At 55.4% G+C, this 17,662-nt stretch overlaps 1 protein-coding gene across 4 annotated transcripts in view; it reads right to left on the minus strand.

The window, feature by feature from the left end:
* Positions 1 to 1,804: 1,804 nt before the first annotated feature.
* The window catches only part of STXBP1 (syntaxin binding protein 1), a 55,065-nt gene continuing 39,207 nt past the window's right edge, over positions 1,805 to 17,662 (minus strand). The window contains exons 10-19 of one of the 4 annotated variants that reach the window (XM_041004508.1): positions 17,541 to 17,648; positions 16,261 to 16,321; positions 15,277 to 15,342; positions 14,553 to 14,633; positions 12,475 to 12,613; positions 11,930 to 12,039; positions 10,914 to 11,015; positions 9,424 to 9,509; positions 8,281 to 8,435; positions 1,805 to 2,109 (exon numbers count right to left, since the gene is read on the minus strand). In XM_041004508.1, the coding sequence (XP_040860442.1) occupies positions 2,027 to 2,109; positions 8,281 to 8,435; positions 9,424 to 9,509; positions 10,914 to 11,015; positions 11,930 to 12,039; positions 12,475 to 12,613; positions 14,553 to 14,633; positions 15,277 to 15,342; positions 16,261 to 16,321; positions 17,541 to 17,648 (991 nt within the window). In that variant the 3' untranslated portion in view covers positions 1,805 to 2,026. Of the gene's footprint in view, positions 2,110 to 6,599; positions 6,727 to 8,280; positions 8,436 to 9,423; positions 9,510 to 10,913; positions 11,016 to 11,929; positions 12,040 to 12,474; positions 12,614 to 14,552; positions 14,634 to 15,276; positions 15,343 to 16,260; positions 16,322 to 17,540; positions 17,649 to 17,662 lie in introns of those variants that run through there. The other 3 variants (XM_041004509.1, XM_041004507.1, XM_041004510.1) reach the window with 3 other exon arrangements.

Genomic DNA, 17,662 nt, shown 5'->3' on the forward strand with positions numbered 1-17,662 from the left:
CTAGGAGGCAACACGATGACAGAAGAGCCACTGCACCTGTAAGGCCCTGTGGCCACCAGAGGCCCTAGGCAAGCTTCAGGGGTCCCCCAGGGGCGACAGCTGTTGCCCTCATGCCAGGTTGCTGGAGCCCACACCTCAGACACCATGCCTGAGCAGGGCGGGGGCAGGCTCCCCTGCAGCAGACCACGCACCCCCACCCCGAGACACCCCGGACACCGTACGTGGGCGCTGATTTCTTTATTGAGTACAGAGGGGTACAGAGATGATGCATGTTTGTGCTTCAGTACTTCCAAACACGGAGAACCTGGTGATAATCCCAAGGTCAACGAGTTTCAAGACAGACCAGCTTTTTCTTTTTTTTAAAATATCCTTTTGATAAATTATTTTATATATAAACAACAGAGGAAAGGAAAACTGACACGTTCGACTGACGAGGTCCTGAAGCAAGAGCATCGCACGGCCGAGGCCAGCAGTGATGGTAGGAGACGAGCCAACGCGAGCACCTATGGTGCTGGCCTGGAAGAGGAGGGTTCTGGGGCAGCAGGGGACGGGCCTGGAAACTGATCCTAGCAGCGCACATGGCAGTGGCGGGGATGCACCGACGGGCAGACAGGGCACGTTCTGAGGCAGTTGGGGGCAGGCTGTGCCGCACTGGCACACACACCACGTGGCAACGACATCACGAGACGGGAATATACACAGTCCACGGGGCTGAGGAGCTGCTGGGGGCAGGGCTGGGGACGTTTTTTTTGTGACTTCTACTGTCATTCTATTGCACATCAGCAGCCAAACACTGCGCGTGCTGGCTCTGGGGGAGCGGAGAGGAGTCCCGAGGGTGACGAGTCAGCCCTCCAGCAGCTTGCTGCTTCTTGAAGTCTCACTTGGGAGCTACGTGTATACACAGGGAACAAACTGATCGTTTTCTCTCACAAGCATAATGACCACAACCCCACATTGCAAAGGATCAAAGCACTACAGAACATCTGACACGGCGGATGCTGTCACAGCTGCTTGCTGAGTAGGTACAGGGCCTGGACCAATCCAATGGCTACTTTCAGGCCAAGAGCCCTTTCCCCCAGCAAAGGGCTCTCTGACCGCAGCCTCAGCACCCACCTGCTCTCATCTCCCCACGCTGATGCTTCTATGGAAAGGAGTGAGGGGATGCAGGGGGAGGAAGGAAGGGCTCTGGGTTGATGGCATGAGGCCAGGTGCTTCTTCTCTGGGGGAGACCAAGGTCCCTGGTGCGAGTTTGCTTTCAGCTTGTCTGGGCACCACGACTTGGACTGCAGCAGGATGCCCTTAGGACCACACCTGGTGGACATAAGCTGGGGGTGGGGACAGGATGCCAGCTGGAACCCATCCTGGCTTTGTACAGCTGCCCCAGCCTCCACCCTCAGCAGAACCACTGGGGGCCCCCAAGCTGCAGGGGAAAGCCCAGAGGGCCACCTCCTGGCCCATCAGGAGCAGGGTGGGCACCAGAGGGAAGGTCACAGATGCCTCCTCAGTGAGAAGACTCTGAGAACACAGACAGCTCCAGGAGGCTCAGTGAACATGGGCATAACCAAATACGAGTTTGCAAGAACACGCAAGCTGCTCCCTTTCCATACTCAATCTGCACGTGTCAGGTCGGGTTATGTACAAGGTCATAGGGTCACAGACCATGGCAGGGAGGTGGAGGGGGGCAGGCGTCCACTCATTCCCAGCAGCTCCGAGGACTCTGCAGCGCACGGCTTGCACGTGAACTTGTCCTTGTAGAGGACACATAGGTAGGATACTCTTTTTAAAACAACAAAAACAAAACCCAAAAAACCACAATGCATAATTTCTTTTGTCTCAAACAAGGAGAGGGCGTCATTAAACACAAGAACGCAGCGGCCACGGGGCCGGCCAGGGCGTGCAGAAAGCGAGGAGGCAACGGACGGGCGTGGGGTTCAGCAAAGTAACCGATGCGGTTGGCGCCGCAGGGGGGACGCAGGGCATTGTGGGAGGGGGTCTTGTTGTGAGGGGTGGCTGGGTATTTTTTTTTTTAACTGCTAATTTCTTCATCTGTTTTGTTCAGCTTCTTCAGGGTGTCCAGCAGCTTCTGTGGGGTGAGGATGTGCGTGGATCCTGGGGTGGGGGGAGAACGCCATGAGTAACTTCAGGATACAGATTCTCCTCTCCCTGCTCCTCACGCCCCACCCGGGTCGGGGCCCAGTGGAGGGGGTCAGGGGGCTAGGGACGGGAGAGTCTGGGGCCTCCACGTCTGGGAGTGCTCCCGCGGGGCCCACTGCTGGCTGCCAAGGTGGCTGCACAGGGGTCAGGTTGGTAGGCAACTTGTGTGCCCAGTAGGGGGTAAGTCGAAGGGCCAAGCCCCGGGATCCGCGATGCCCTGGTGGGGGGGGGTTGGGGGGACCTCAGGCATGACGGGGAAGGGCAGGGACCTGAGGCCTTACCTTGCAGAGACCGCACATTCTAAGAGATTAGAAATGCTTGCAAAAATTTAAGCTAATGGAATTAAATAGAATTCTACTGCAAAAATAAACACAAAATATAGAACATAAAAATAAATGGAGGCTATTTTTTTTCTTGCAAGGGGAGAGAGATCTAATTAAAGTGCAGTAAACAAGATGCATGGATCGTGTGGTTCGGACATGGACTTGAAAAGAATGGTGATGCGTAGCTTTGGAGCATGAGGCCTGCACGCATGCAGTGGTGGGTGTCAAAGAAAGATCCTGGTGGGAGAGGGTAGAACCGAACAAAAAGAGCCAGCTTGAAAATGTGCCTCCTTGGAGACCCAAGCAAGGGTGGGGACAGAACTCTCTGAAGGCCAGGCTGCCTGCACAAGGGCAGGCCAGAGAAGGCTGTGGCTGGCTTCTGGGGCAATGTTCCTCCACCAGGGGCAAGGGCCTCTGATCACTCCTTACGCAGCTGGCTTGGGTCTTTCCTGGTCAGTCCAGCCCAGCAGAGAACTGTAATACCCTCTCCATGGGTGGGGGGAGCACCCTGGCTTTCTTCAGTTGAAGCCCCAGCATCCAGTCTCTGCTCCAAGATGAGCCAGTCCTCGGGCAACTCCTGGAGGTGCCTAGCATGATGCCTGCCCGACCCTGGTGCCCCACCGCTCACTTGCCCTGGGGCAGCTGCCATGCTGGTTTTGTGGGTCTGTCCCTATGGATTTGTCTTTCCCCTGAAGCATGCTCATAGCAACCTTCCTGCTAGCCCTACAGGAGAGGCTCCAGGTCTGCTGGGCACAGGAGGGCAAGGGCCTCCACACTCCAAGCAGGCCTCGCTGGCTGAGGACTTGCGCCAGCCAGATGGGGGCTGGTGGCACTGCTGTGGGGCCAGGGGCAGGCAGCCTGTGCTGGTGGGATGGCGGCAGGAGTCAATCCAGGCCTTCCTAGGTAGGGGCGGGAAGCAGCCCCCACTGCCCAGCTTGCCAATCCTGCAGAGGAGTCCTGAGCAACAGGTGGCAGACTGGGTCCCAAGCGCTGACCAACAGCTGGCCCCACGTCACTCACATGTGGATTCGGGACTGAGAGGAGGTGGAGTGGGTCCACACCGGGGCTCTCCAGCTGTTATCTGCTTCCTGCCCACCTGCTGTCCCTGGTCACGACTGGAGAACAGGGTGGAGGGCTACAATCCACCTGCCCTGCTTGTCCCAAGGTGGGAGGCACGAAGACCAGAATATGGGGACTTGCTCAGGGTGGGCAGAGGATACAGCCGGGCTTGTGGTCAGGGCTCTGGTCTCCTAATTCTGGTGCCCTGGGGCCTCCTGGGATGTGTTTGCACACATATAGGACACTTGCAGAGTGGCTGAGTGCCATCAGCTCTGGATTCAAATGTTGCTGTGTCCTGCTGAGAAATGAAACTTCGCTGATCCTACTCCAGAAAGCAGCAGAGCATTCCATATAAAAGGCAAATGGCATGTATAACCTCAAAGGCATGTGTAACCTCCTGATGCCTCTCGGTGCTGCCATTTGCCCCTGACTGCCACAGGGACATTCCCAACCAAATTGGAAGGCTGCCAGGGCTGGTTAGCCGGGACTCTGGCAAGGTCCCCTGCTGCTGGCTAAAGCAATGAGGACCCAGCAGCCTTGGCAGAATACTGTGCGACTCAAGGCTGCACAGCGGATTCCATCCGCATTCCCTGCTCTGCCCGTGGCTGAGCCCCGCTCTGCACTGATCAGGAATGACACACAGGGAAGAGTCTGCAGCGGGGCTCCAGGCCAGGCCGTCCCACTAGCGCTGCCCAGAGCACAGGCTCTTTGGGATTTGGTCTGTAACTCTGAAGTCTTATAAGTAACCCACTGATATCTGTCCTTCTAAGAGTCTTAAAACGGGTCATCATGGCAATTCAACAGGCTAATCCTCCTCCCTGTGGTGCTGGCATTCCATTTAGGCACCAGTTCATGTTGCAGCTGCTCCATTTCCCATCAATTCCATCCAGCTCCTGCTGCGGCCTGGGAAAGCCTAGTACCTACGGACCCTGCACCTGCATGAGAGACCTGGAGGAAGCTCCTGGCTCCTGATCAGCTCAACTCTGGCCACTTGGCCATTTGGGGAGTGAACCAGTAGATGGGAAACATTCTCTATTTCTGCTTCTCTAAATCTACCTTCCAAATAAAACAATAAATAAATCTTAGAAAACAAAGTCTTAAACTATGAGGGTACTACAGGAAGCTCAACGGAGAACAGACAGCAAGACAGGTTTACTTTGGTAAAAAATGCATGCATACGAGGAGTCATCAGAGCATTCAGGCGGTGCGGCTGTGGCTGTGGCATACCGAGCTGAGCTGCTGCTGGCATCCCATGTCAGAGTGCAAACTCAAGCTCCTGTGGATGTGCCTGGGAAAGCAGCGGATGACTGCCTTCGTTCCTAGGTCCCTGTCATCCATGTAGGAGACCCCAAAGGAGTTCCTGGCTCGTGGCTTTGTCCTGGTCCTCTTCTGGCTAATGTTGCTATTTGGGAAGTGAACCAGTGGATGAAAGTTCTTTTTCTCTGTCTCTTTCCATCATTCTGCCTTTCACATAAATACATAAACTTTTTTTAAAAAGTCATAAAAAAACTGCATTATGAAAAATTTGGCGTGGACTTGAAAGCCATTCTTGTATCTTCCTTTTAGGACTGGTGTTATGGTGTGGTGGATTAAGCTGCTGCCTGTGGTGCCAGCATCCTACGCTGAAGTGCTGCATTGAGTCCTGGCTGCTCTGCTCCTAACCTTGTTAACATTAGAGACCCAAGCGTCTGGACCCCTGACATCCCCATGGGAGCTGTGGATGGAGTTCCTAGCTCCTGGCTTTGGTGGCTATTGCAGCCCTCTGGGAAGTGAACCAGCAAATGGAAGAGCTCTGTCACTTTTTTTTTTTCTTTAAAGAAGATAATAAGCAGGCTTCCGAGGGGCTGTCCCCCAGGGGTTCATCAGAGCCCACAGGTGCCGTCTGAGGCACCAAGAGAGTCATGGAGGCTGTCAGAGCTACAGGGAACCCCAGAACTGGCGACCCTGCCTCCCTGTACTTGTGTGTTGTGGCCGGAGGTAGTGTTGGGGGGTGCAGTCACGCAGGTGCTCCCTGAGGAGCAGGGCCAGAGTGATGGTCTCTGCTCGGCTCACAGGTGGCTGCTGGGGCCACGGGTCAGCCAGGCCTGGGGGTAGGGATGTGCTCTATGTCCATGGCTCACAGCACTCCCAGCCTGGGACACAGCAAGCAGCTGTGTCACAGAACCAGCGTGTCGGTGGCTTCGGCCGTTTAAAGGTCTCCCAGGGGGCTCCCGGCGTGGAGGGCAAGAGGGAGGAAGGTTCCCAAGAGTAGTGTGGATGGTGAGTGGATGGACCACAGGGTCAGGCCCCATGTCTGGCAGAAGGGAAGATGCTTCTGGCAGCACACAGAACACATGGGGTGTGAGGAAGCGATTTTTCCTAGGGCTTCTGACCTTCTCAAAAGCTTTTGGGATGTTGGGGGTTGAGCCTCCTTCACTGCTGCAGGGACCCGCAGGAGAATGACAAGAAAGGTGGCAGCTGGAGAGCAAACCCCTGCCACCTGCTGCCTCCAGCACAGGCTGACCACTCTACAGGGACCTGGCGGCTTGCGGCCACTCATCCGGAGGAGCTGTTCCTTGTACTCACTCACCTGACTACTGGGGTCTTGTCACCAAGCCTCCCCTGCCCCCAACCAGGCGTCTGGGTACCTTCCCCAGAAAGCTGCCTTCTTGGACATGGCCTTCCCTGACCGTGTCACCTGAAGCTCCTGGCCCAGATCCCAGCCAGGACACTCTGTATTCACTGCGGATGCCCACCCATTCACCATGGGCCAGCACTATGTCCCAGCATTCCTCTCTGAGGACCGGGCCTGGCAGCTGACTGAGTGGCATGCAGCCCAGGGCAGGAGTGAGCTGGCACGTTGGAGCCCGGGGTGGAATAAGGCAGAGTTCAGGGTAGGGCTAGGAAGGTGGCATTGGACACATTTTCAATCGGTATTAAGAACTGCAAGCATTTTCTTGTTAAAGAAAATCAAATAAATCGTGAACTCAAAAAGAAAAGAAAGAAAGAAAGAAAAAGTGACGAATAACCAAAGAAAACCCTTCGGAGCGGGAAGAGTTTCCTTTCTGGAATAAGCTGCTTTTACTTTGTTTCTTTGGCTCTCACTCCATTGTTGGAGCCTGATCCTCAAAAGATACCCTAGAGGACTCCCTGAAGTCGGGGTGTCTCAGGTCCGTGAGAAATTTGGTGGGAGTGAGAATGTGAGTAGAACCTGTGGGAGAACAGAGGCCAGCTGACTGCCTGAGCACAGGCACGGGGCAGGCGCATGCCAACTCAGGCCTACGGTGTGTGCAGCTGATGGGGCACGAGAAAGCGACAGACACACACACTCGCGCACACGCACACACAGGCAGGGAAGCGGCTGGCATGCACGAAGCAGGGGAAGCCACACAGTGGACGTCAGCTGCGCCAGGCCCCTCTGTGAGCCTGTGCGTTCCAGCTCCTGACGGGTGGCCTTGGAGCAGATCTGCAGTGGGCAGGGAGAGGACACTCCCCTCCCCAGAGCCTGACTGCCCTGCCAGTTTCTGTCCAGGAAAGCTGTGTTTGAGCTCAGAGGGCCTCGGCGCACACATGCGACACAAATGCAAGCTGGGGACGGAGAGTTTGGCCACGGAGGGGCCTACATGATGAAAGGGAAGAGGCAACCTACAGGGAGGGCAGTGGGGGGAACTGGGGTGGGCATGGTCTCTCCAGTGGCTCATGGGTCTGGAAAGGCAGCGGACAACCCCAAGGCCAGCTTGGTAACCCACAAGCAGTGACCTGGACTGCTGCACAGAGCTCGCCTATCTGGGTGGCTTCTGGGGGCCCTCGATTTGTTCCCCCTAGATCAGGGTTATAAACTGATAAGTCTCATAGAGACAGCCACTGAGTGAGGAACTAGGACAGGTAGTGGGCCAATGGGGCACGAGGTCAGAGGGGCCAGCCCTGTGGCAGTTCAGGAGGGCAGCCTTAGGCCTTGGGTAGGGGTGCGGCCCACAACTCCTTCCAAAAAGAGACCAAGCACCCTGGCCTGATACCTGGAGGGCAGTGCAGCTGGGGTCCTCCTGCTAGTCAGTGTCTGGATGGACCCTGGGGCAGGTGCCCTCTACCCGTGCTAAGGGCAAGCTGGGACAAGGCAGGTACGAGGAGGAGGGGGCCCTCTCCCAGCTCCTGCTTCCTCCCAGGCCTGTGGGGCAGGCAATCTCTGGCTGCCTTCACCGTTCCTATGAGCTGCTTACTCTCTGCCGGAAAAGGTGAAACAGTTGGGGGAACCCTAAACAGAGTCCAGCAGTAAGGCTGCCACACACTGCCCATCCATCCCAGCCGACAGGAAGAGACCCGGAGCAATGACTTCCTGTCACTGAGTCTCTGCTGCCAGGAAGCCCTGGGCCTGGAAACTGGCTGGTCTCATTGTGGGCCTGGTCTACAGGCTCTTAGCTGACAACTCCATTTTGTCCAGTGGGGATGTGGTTGCCTGCATAGGCTGAGTCACCTGCTTGAGGGAACCCCCCACTTGCAAACGGCAACGGGCACGTTTGGCTGGTGGTTGGGGAAGGGTTCTGCTGGACTCTGTCTTTGGGCCCTTCCACTTCATAAGGCCATCTCTCAGCCAGAGAACCAGGCAGGGCAGGCGCGAGGGAGGCACCCCCCCTGGCCCTCGGCCTCTGTCGGCTACAGCTGGTTCTCCGGGACAAAGAGGCTCTGACGGGCTGCAACACGGAAGCGTGGAATGGAGTCCGGGTGCGGAGAGGGAGCCCTTTGCCCCGGAAGACACGCCCTTACTCACCTATCAGCACCTCCCACTTCCCATTGGCTTGAGTCACCTCGTAAGCACAGCGCATCTCATTCAGGCTCACACCCCCAAGGATGAAAATAATGAGGCGGGGGCCACTGCGGTACTCCCCTGGGGCCTTGTTCTTGTGCCAGTGTCCATAGCGGGCACTGCAAAGAGAGGGAGAGATGGAAGGCAGAGATCGTTTGATCAAGTACGTCTGTCCACACTTAGAGCTAGCTGGTTTGCTCCCATGTTCCCACTGCCCGACCGTGCCCAGAACAGACACACTGGTGTCTCCTGAGTGCTGGTTGCCAGGCGGTTTATAAGTAGGTAGGCTGGGCCTGGCGGCGTGGCCTAGCGGCTAAAGTCCTCGCCTTGAACACACCGGGATCCCATATGAGCGCCGCTTTAATCCCGGCAGCTCCACTTCCCATCCAGCTCCCTGCTTGTGGCCTGGGAAAGCAGTCAAGGACGGCCCAAAGCTTTGGGACCCTGCATCCGTGTGGGATACCTAGAAGAAGCTCCTGGATCCTGGCTTTGGATCGGCATAGCATCGGCCGTTGCTCTCACTTGGGGAGTGAATCATCGGACGGAAGATCTTCCTCTCTGTCTCTCCTCCTCTCTGTATATCTGACTTTCCAATAAATAAATCTTTAAAAAAAAAAGTAGGTAGGCTGCCAGCAGGAGGGGCACTCTGGGTGCCTGGACTGTGGGCCTGTCATCGCCTTCTAGGGATGCACAGGCACTGCTTGTTTAGGTCACTGTCTGGACACTGCTGGCAGCTGGCAGTGGGGACAGGGTCTGAGGTCTGAGCTGAGACTGGCACTGTGATCCTCTGAGCAGGTGGGTAGCACCAGCCTGCTCTGTATTCCCACGGAGGCCTTGCCCACCTCCAGGCTACCACCCAGCAGGGTGCAGAAGTGGAGACAGAGCAGCCAGTCTGAACTGGGCTACCAGGGAGGGCAGAGCTCCAGGCCGTGGGGGTCAGGCTGAGGGGAGGCCATGGGAGGCTGGGAGCCACCACGGAGCCAGGGAATGATGGCACCATAAGGCTGGGAAGCTCCTGGAGGAAGAGAGGGGGCCGGTCTCATGCGGGCACTGAACACTGTGCCCATCCTTGGGCTGCAGCCCCTGCCTGCGGGGGTCTCCGTCTACCTGACAGCAGTGGTGCTGAAGGAGGCCGAGGAGCGAGTGGAGATGTAAGGGTAGTGCTTGGTATCAAGTTTGTCCTCGATGGTGTCCTAGAAAGAGACGCAAGACAGATGAGCCAGCTGTTGGACAGGGGTTCCCAGGAACCCAGGCAAGGGAAGAGGTGGGCAAAAGGCATGGCCCGGTTTGCAGCAGTCACAGGAGCCCCCCTGCCTGTGTGCGCGGCCACAGGCTCACACCGCGCTCACCCTGGCATGTTTCATACCTCGCTGCTGCACTTCAGAAGTCGGTGCAACTGCTCTTTTACACTGAAGAGCATCTTTTCCAGCTCATTCTCTTCTATCATCTAGGTGAAGTCCTAAGTGGTCCCCAATCCTCCCAAACCCCTGGCATCTGCCAACCAGAGGGCAGCAGGCACAGGCAGAGAGTGCCTCCCACCAGCATGCCTCGCCCCTCCATTTCCCAGGGGTCTAATTATCTGGTGTGGGAATTCTGCCTCTCCTCCCACTGCTAGGAGAGCCACACGCCTCCTAACAGCTGTGTTTCTTTAGGGGATGGGGAGGAGGTGGAGAGATCAAAAGCAGGAATGAGACAGGGAGACTGGCTTTGTCTGTGGCACCAAGCCACACAATGCAATTGGGGCTGCATAAAGCTGCTACCTGTGATGCTGGCATCCCCTATGGGTGCCAGCTGGAGACCCAGCTGCTCCAGTCCTGCTGATACACCTGGGAAAACAGAAGGTGATGGCCCAAGTGTCTGCACCCCTATCATCTATGTGGGAGAACTAGGAAAAGCACCAGCTTTTTGCCAGTGGGGCCATCTGGGGGAGTGAGCCAGCAGATGGAAGATCTCTCCACCCTCTGTTTCTTCCTCTGTATAACCCATACTTTCTAAGAAATAAAAAGAAATGCAACTTGTCTCTAGTTGCTTCATGCCCAGCCATCCTATTGATTCATGGGTTTTAAAAAGGGAAGCTAGTTATTCCACATATGTAAAATGCTGGTTCGACAGGAACACCTGGGCTAGTCCCTCCGCTCCTGGACTGCAGTTCTAGCCACTTGCCTAGCATGGCACTCGGACACAGCCTGAGCCCAATCCCAAAGCTCTTGCAGTGAAGGACTCCGTGTCAAGTTCCCTCCCTTTGTGAGAAAGGAGGACACCATAGGGCACTGCCACACCCGCCATCTGACGCATCCTCACATGTGTGAGGCTCTGTGGCAGCCAAGGGGACAGGGATGGAAAGACAACCCTAGTTGCTGAGCCACACACACGTACATCAGGACTCAGAGGAGCCTCCATGGGGTGGGTGGTGAGACAGGTGCGACAGAGGACCTGCCATGTCCAGTCTGGGTGTGCTCTGTGCTATGCCGCCACACATCCTGACGAAAAAACCCTCAGGGGAAGAACCCACAGGTGTCCCCACCACCAGAGGCACCTGGGTGCCCAGGGATGAGCCCTGGGCCTGGCTGCCCTTGCCTCAGCCCGTCCCCACTGACCTCCATGATGTCTTTAATAATCGGGGTCCATCGCGAGAGCTGGTAGGTCTGCTCACTGATGCGCTCCTTCCGCTCTGGCTTGCTCCTGCGACGCAGCGTCGACTGTGTGCAAACACACACAAGGTAAGACTCTGCTCAGGGCCACCTGGGCCCCTGCTGCTGCCTCCGGGGATTCTCACGAGGACCTTGGCCCAGGTTGGCGAGTGGCTAGAGTAAAAGGGGAGCAGGGACGGTGGCTTCTGACACATCCCAGAACCGCCCCTCCATTTAGGAACCTGGGGCAGACTTGATTCAAATCATGAAAAACAGCGAGAAAAGCAATACAGTTCTCTTTTAAAACCAAACCAAACCAAACCAAACCAAACCAAACCAAACCAAACCAAACCGAGTAGCTGGCTGGCTGCGACAGGGGAAAATACTACTTTAGTGATAGCTTGCTGGTTGATTTCCTTTCCACAGCACAGGCAGAGTGACTCCTCGTGGCCACCACCTTGAATCCCCCAGTGACCACAGCCCTGGTGAACACACCAGTTACAGGCCTACAGCAGGTGGCAGGGGGAGTCCACGTGCAGCTGACGCTGTGCGCCATGCCCTGCCCATGGACAGCAGCCCATGGCTCGCAGCAGAGTACGTTGTGTGGTCTGCTGTCCTAACTTGGTCCTGAAGAAGGTCCATGCAGCAGGCTCGGGGGTGGTCAACCCACCTGCTCCAATAGGTCCCGGGGGCTGTAGGGGGAGTGCTGACTGAGATGTCCAAAGCCAGACCGACCTCAGCTGGGACGGCTGCAACTGAGGTGACCCCTGTCTTACTTTGCTTTAGAGGAGCAGCTCAGTATGACTGTGACACTGCAAAGGGGACATCTAGGTTCCTAACACACCCCGATGTGTGCCTGGACCCCCTGATTTCCGCTGCCCTTTCTTCCTCAGTGTTGAGTTGTGCGCATGTGTGCTGGCCCATTAATGCAGGAGCAGGTAGTGCACGTAGCCCACCCTCCCCACCCACAAAGCCAGCCTTACGTCGGTGACAATGGGCACGCCCAGGTGCGCCATGTTGGTGATGATCTCGCTGTCCTCTGGGGGGATCTGGGCATGCTGGATCAGCTTGTTCAGGTTCTCCTCTGTGATGCCTGTGTACGGGAGTCACCTGGTCACTACACCCACCCCAGGCCATAGCTGCTGTGTAAGCAGAGCTGGCCACTTCGCTTCTCCCTCACAGTCAGTGGATGTAATCCACTGTGTGTACTGTGTCAAATTGACTGTGAGGATAAAACAAGGGCTCCAGTTCTTTTTAAAAATGTGGTAAAGCTAAAAATACTTAGTAAAGGGGAGCTGTAGTGGACTGGCCAAGAAGCCCATGGGCGACCCGTTCTCGGCCCTGGCCCAGCACCTTCCATGGGCTTCATCATGCTTATAGGCTCCAGTCTGCCCTGGGAGCCTTATCTTCCAACCCCTCACATCTCTTAGACAGCTTCTCCACTAGCCTTCCTCTCAGTTGTCTCATCTGCCCCTCTCCCACCCTCTCCCATTTCCCAGCCTCCCTTCCTCTCCCCCCCTCACACTACCATTCTTCAGGAAGATGTAGAGGAGGATGATACGGATTTTGTCATAGGTGCTGACGTTGGCATCCAGCAGGATGGGCACGATGGCTCTCATGGGGTCCTTAATCTTTTCTCCCTCGGCATCTGTCCCCATCGCCAGGTCCTGCAGAGAACACATACCTGTTGGGCCCACTTCGGGCAACAGTGGTTCTAATAAAACTCATGCTTGACAGCGGGGACGCCGTTTCATGTCTCTCACGGCACAGGGTGGTTGGCATGGGCACTGGCAGCTCCACTTCCTGCGACATCACTGAGGACAGAGATTCTCCAGCCCGAAACCCCAGGGAGCTGCCACCTGGGTGCAGGCAGGCTACTCCCTGCAGGTGTGTGTCTGTGCACCTGTGCCCACTCCTCAGGTAGACCCAGACTAATAGTCCCCTGGAGGTACAAGGCCACGCGGAGGGGACCCACTTTGCTCCCACGAAAAGCTCCAGCATCTTAAAAGTGCCTTTGTGCAGCTAGATTCATTCCCCGCTGCTTCCCCTGACACAAACAGCCCTGATAATTTAGCCTTAAGTATTCCTGGGCTTCAATTACTGCCTATAGCACTGGTATCCCACATGGGAAGCTGTTCCAGTCCTGGGTGCTCCACTTCTGATCCAGCTCCCTGCTAATGAAAAGCAGTGGAGGATGATCAAATCCTTAGGCACCTACACTCACGTGAGAGACCTGAAAGACACTCCAGGATCTAGCATGGTAGCTTAGTGGCAAAGGCCCTTGTCTGGCACACACCAGGATCCCGTATGGGTGCCAGTTCGTGTCCCAGCAGCCCTGCTTTTCATCCAGCTCCCTGCTTGTGGCCTGGGAAACCAGTTGAGGACAGTCCAAAGCTTTGGGAACCTGCACCTGCGTGGGAGACCCGGAAGAGGATCTGGGCTCCTGGCTTCTGATCAGCTCAGCTCTGACCGTTGAGGCCACTTAGTGAGTGAATCAGTGGATAGAAGATCTTCCTCTCTGTCTCTCCTCTTCTTTTTATGTCTGGCTTTCCAATAAAAAGAAATGAATCTTTAAAATAAAAAGAAAAGGAAAGAAACTCCAGTTCTTGGTTTCAGACTGGGTCATCTCTGGCCATTGGGGAGTGAAGCAATGGACTGATTTTTCTCTCTCTGTTTTTCCTTTTCTTTGTGTGTAACTCTCTGCTTTCCAAACAAGTAAATGCATCTTTTCTTTTTTTGTAAAGGACGCTGACTCACACGTTAGTATGTCATCAGACTTTAAAGACGGAGGGCCAGGAAGAGAGATTCCAGAGAACATCACTGAAAAATGAACTGGCAATGCACAAAAGCAGTGAGAGAAATAAAACAGAGGGTGCACACATCAGGGACAGAACGTCAATCCTGAACTTCCAGCTTCCGGTGCTGAGTGGGACCCAGGCTCGGGGACAGTGTGTGACCTGCCAGGTCCTACCTTGCCCAGGACCCCTGAATCTGCACAGCTGCTTTGGCCACAGCTGGAGAACACACTCAGGACCCACAATTCTGCCAGTCCCATCGGCAGGAGCTCAGAACTTCTCACAGCCCTCTCTAATCACCCCTGGGCTGCCAGAGACTTGGCAAAGGTCAGGTGTGCACAACCCTGCCTGGGCAGCGTTCACATCCATCTTGTTTTTTCACACCCAAGTGGAGCCACACAGGATGTGACTGGGCAGAACGGTCAAGGTCAAATGTTAGAATGTGACTGCAGGTAGAGGGATGGTGGGTGGTTTGGCAGAGAATGTTACACTTGGAATGCCCACATTTGAGTGCCAATTTGTGGCCCAGCATCTCCACTTCCCAGTATCCCTGGAGGCAGCAGACGAGTGTGCATGCCAGGGCTCACGTGGGCAATCTGGATGCAGTTCTGGGCTGGTAGTTTCAGCCCAGCCCAGCTACAGTGACACAGGAGGCATCTGGGGAATGAACCAGCAGATGGAAGGTGTCTCTGTATCTGCTGGTCTTTCAAACAGACGAAAATCAAGAAGCTAAGCTCACGTTAAGACAAAGGTGACAGGTGGATGGGCTCGGCAGATGGCCAGCTGCAGCGGGGCAAGGTGAGAGCCCTACCTGCTCCACTCGGCAGAGCTTGTCCACGGTGCCTTGGTAATGCTTCATGCAGTCCTCGGCCAGGTGCAGGTGGGTCGAATACTAGGGGCAAGTGCAACAGAAGCGGTGATCAAGGAATTACTCACTGACTCACACAACACCCATGAGTACACACTAGACACGCAATACCGTGCCAGGGCGCTGAGCAGTCCATGGGCCAGGGAAGTGACCGCACGTGTGCAAGCAGGCACACATGCATGCCAAAGGAGCAAGCTGCCCGTCTCAGGAGGAAAGGCCACAGCACAATCTCAAAGAACCCAGAGGAAGGAGAAAGACTTTGCTAGGGTGGGCTGGGCTCGGTGCTTTGTCTCACAAAGCAGTGGTGGGGAGGGGAGCCACGTGAGGAGCAGGACATGACACCAGCGCCCCTTTTGGGCCTTTCTCCCAGCCCACTGGCTCTGGAGAAGCCCATGGTAGTGCTCTGATCCCGGTGGCTCTGCAGTGAGCCCCCAAATCACCCGCCACACCCCGAGCCCCAACAGCAGGGGGATAGGATGTGAGATAGGATGGTGAGTGGGTGGAAGAAAGGAAGTGAGGGGAAAGTAGCTGCCTAGGCCAGACTGTCACGGTTTTTCTTTCCTAGTAAGAACTCGAGAGAGGACTACAGAGTGGGGGTGGGGAGCTCCCACGACTCGGCAGAAGCAGCGAGCTGGCGGCCCCCGCTGCCATGCGCTCGTCACCAGACCTTGCTCAGTTCCTTCTGGTACTGGGGCATCTTCTTCAGCATCTGTGACAGGTCCCGCATGGTGGTCTGTGGGGAAATGAAATTACAGTGTCACCCCAAGGTCCGGACAAGGCCGTCCTGGGGACGTGCTCTGCTGGTCAACATGCATCGATAAAATGCTAGGTCACATGTGTTTAGAATTCTAGGACTCTATCTCAAAAAAAAAAAAATCCATCCACCTCAGTACTATGATCTTCCAGCTGGGGAACTGAGCTCATGGCCTAGAACATGACTCTTGCTGCCCCCTGCCTGGCTCTGGCGGCCTCAGTGCTGAGTCTGCCTATCATAGGCACAGAGCAGCTCTAGATGGCAGGAGGCCAGAAGGTTACAGAAGGCTGGAAGCTGCGGCCTGACAAGTCAGCTGCGTGTGCTGTCTTCCTGTGATCATCTAACCTACACTCTTATCCAACAACAACAACAAATCACTAAATGACTACTACACAGCAACAAAAAGTAAATTTCTGGAACCATGTTGTGACACTGAGTTAAGCTGCTACCAGCAACGTTGGCAGCGCTTACAAGCACAGTTTGAATCCTGGCTGCTCTGCTTCTGATCCAGTTTCCTGCTAGAACACCTGGGCAAGAAGCCGAAAATGCTGCCCCAGGCCCAGGAAGGCCTGTCTGTGGGTGGGCCTGATGCTGAGTGGTCAGTGACAAGGTCAGGGATGAAAGGAGGCCCTGCTAAGTCGGGTTCTGAATTCTAATTCTGGTACAAGCTTAAAACAGGTCTCAGGGTTCTTCCGGCTCAAAAATGAGTCGTGATCCAAAACAGTAACCCTCGGAGAAGCAAGAATGTCTAAAGATGGGAGCTCCACTTCAGAGTCCTGAATGCCAAAGCGAGGATTCAAAACTGCATTCAAGGAAGAGCGGCCTATGACCTCACTACGCCGCCGGCTGAGCCTGCTCGCAGGTTAGCAGGGCGCAGAGACACTGGCCTGCACTTACCTTCTCACCAGTGTTCATTCTCTTGCTAGAAGAAAAATCTTTCAGAGACCGGGTCACTTCCCTGCAAGACAGAAGGAGGAGCTCAGCCGCCCAGCGACACCAAGGGCCCTCCCTGGGGGCTGGGGCCTCGCACGACACTTCCTTTGCAGGGGGAGTGGCAGTGATGACACCTTTAAAGCAATTTTCCAGGTGAGCACAGCCATCGTTTTCTGACGCATGGCTCAGCTGGTGGTCTCCAGAATGGGGGGCCACACTGATGGACCCCGTGGGCAAAGAGAGCATGAAGATTTCGTGTTGTGTTGATTTTATCCTGTTCTTGTCTAACGTATGTTTGAACATGTGCAGCTCATGTTTGAAAAGTAAATATGTATTTGTAAAAATCCATATGTCAGTACAGCTGGGCAGATGTTTGATTCATAAACAGATGTAATTCCTGCAAGTGTGGGCTGAGGTAGTTTAAGGTTACGTGTGGTTAACACAGTCCAGAGACCAGGCCTCTAAATGGCACCACGACATCAGGATGGTACTGCTTTCTTGCCAAGGCTTCCTTGAGGACCTGGTCACACAGGGTAGCAGAACATGTCTGAATGGGCAGAATTAGCTGCCAGCTGCGGTCTGAGGTCTTAGGATCAGGTTTAATGCTGGAGACGAGGTAAGGTGCAGTTCGTGAAGCAGACATCAGCTCTTGGCTCAGATCCTATAGGTGAGTCAACCGGGCAGGCTGCGGACAGCTACATAAAGCCGTCCAGCTGTACACAGCACAGCTTGGATCTTTTAATAGATGAACTATTTGATTACTATGACTACAGAATCCTCTGGCTGTTGATTTTAAATTTATATGCAGATGTCTGCAGCAGCCAGGGCTGGGCCAGGCCAAAGGTTGAAACCCAGTCTAGGTTTCCGACGTGGGTGGCAGGCAGTCAACGCTTTCAGCCATCAGCGCTGCCTCCCAGGGCAGGCAGGAGCAGGAAGCTGGGGCAGCAGCTGCAGCAGGGCCATCCTAACTGGCATCTCCACGGCCAGGCGATGAATGGGCCTTAAGTGTTTCACGTTTATACAGCTTTTATTCAGAGAGCTGTGAATTCTTTCTGAGAACCCAACAGGCAATCCTCCTACCGAATGGACTTTCTGTGAACATGGGGTAGTTCAATTAATAGAGAACTTTGCTGATACTGGCCACCATCCTGGAGACTCTACCAAGGACACAGCCTCCCCACGGGCGGTTTCCCTGCCGTGGCCCACGTCCCCGCAGGGGGAGGGAGCAGGCTGAGGGGTCTTACTGGGACACTTCGGCGATGTGCTTGTGGCGCAGTGCAATCCACAGGTCGTCATCCTCATCCAGCAGCACCTCCTTCACCCGCGCCTCTCCGATGCCACTCGTCTCATACCTGGGGAGGGGACA

The sequence above is a fragment of the Ochotona curzoniae genome, unplaced genomic scaffold (genome assembly GCF_017591425.1).
Source record: "Ochotona curzoniae isolate NIBS_2020 unplaced genomic scaffold, NIBS_Ocur_1.0 scaffold_3208, whole genome shotgun sequence".
Taxonomy (NCBI): Eukaryota; Metazoa; Chordata; class Mammalia; order Lagomorpha; family Ochotonidae; genus Ochotona; species Ochotona curzoniae.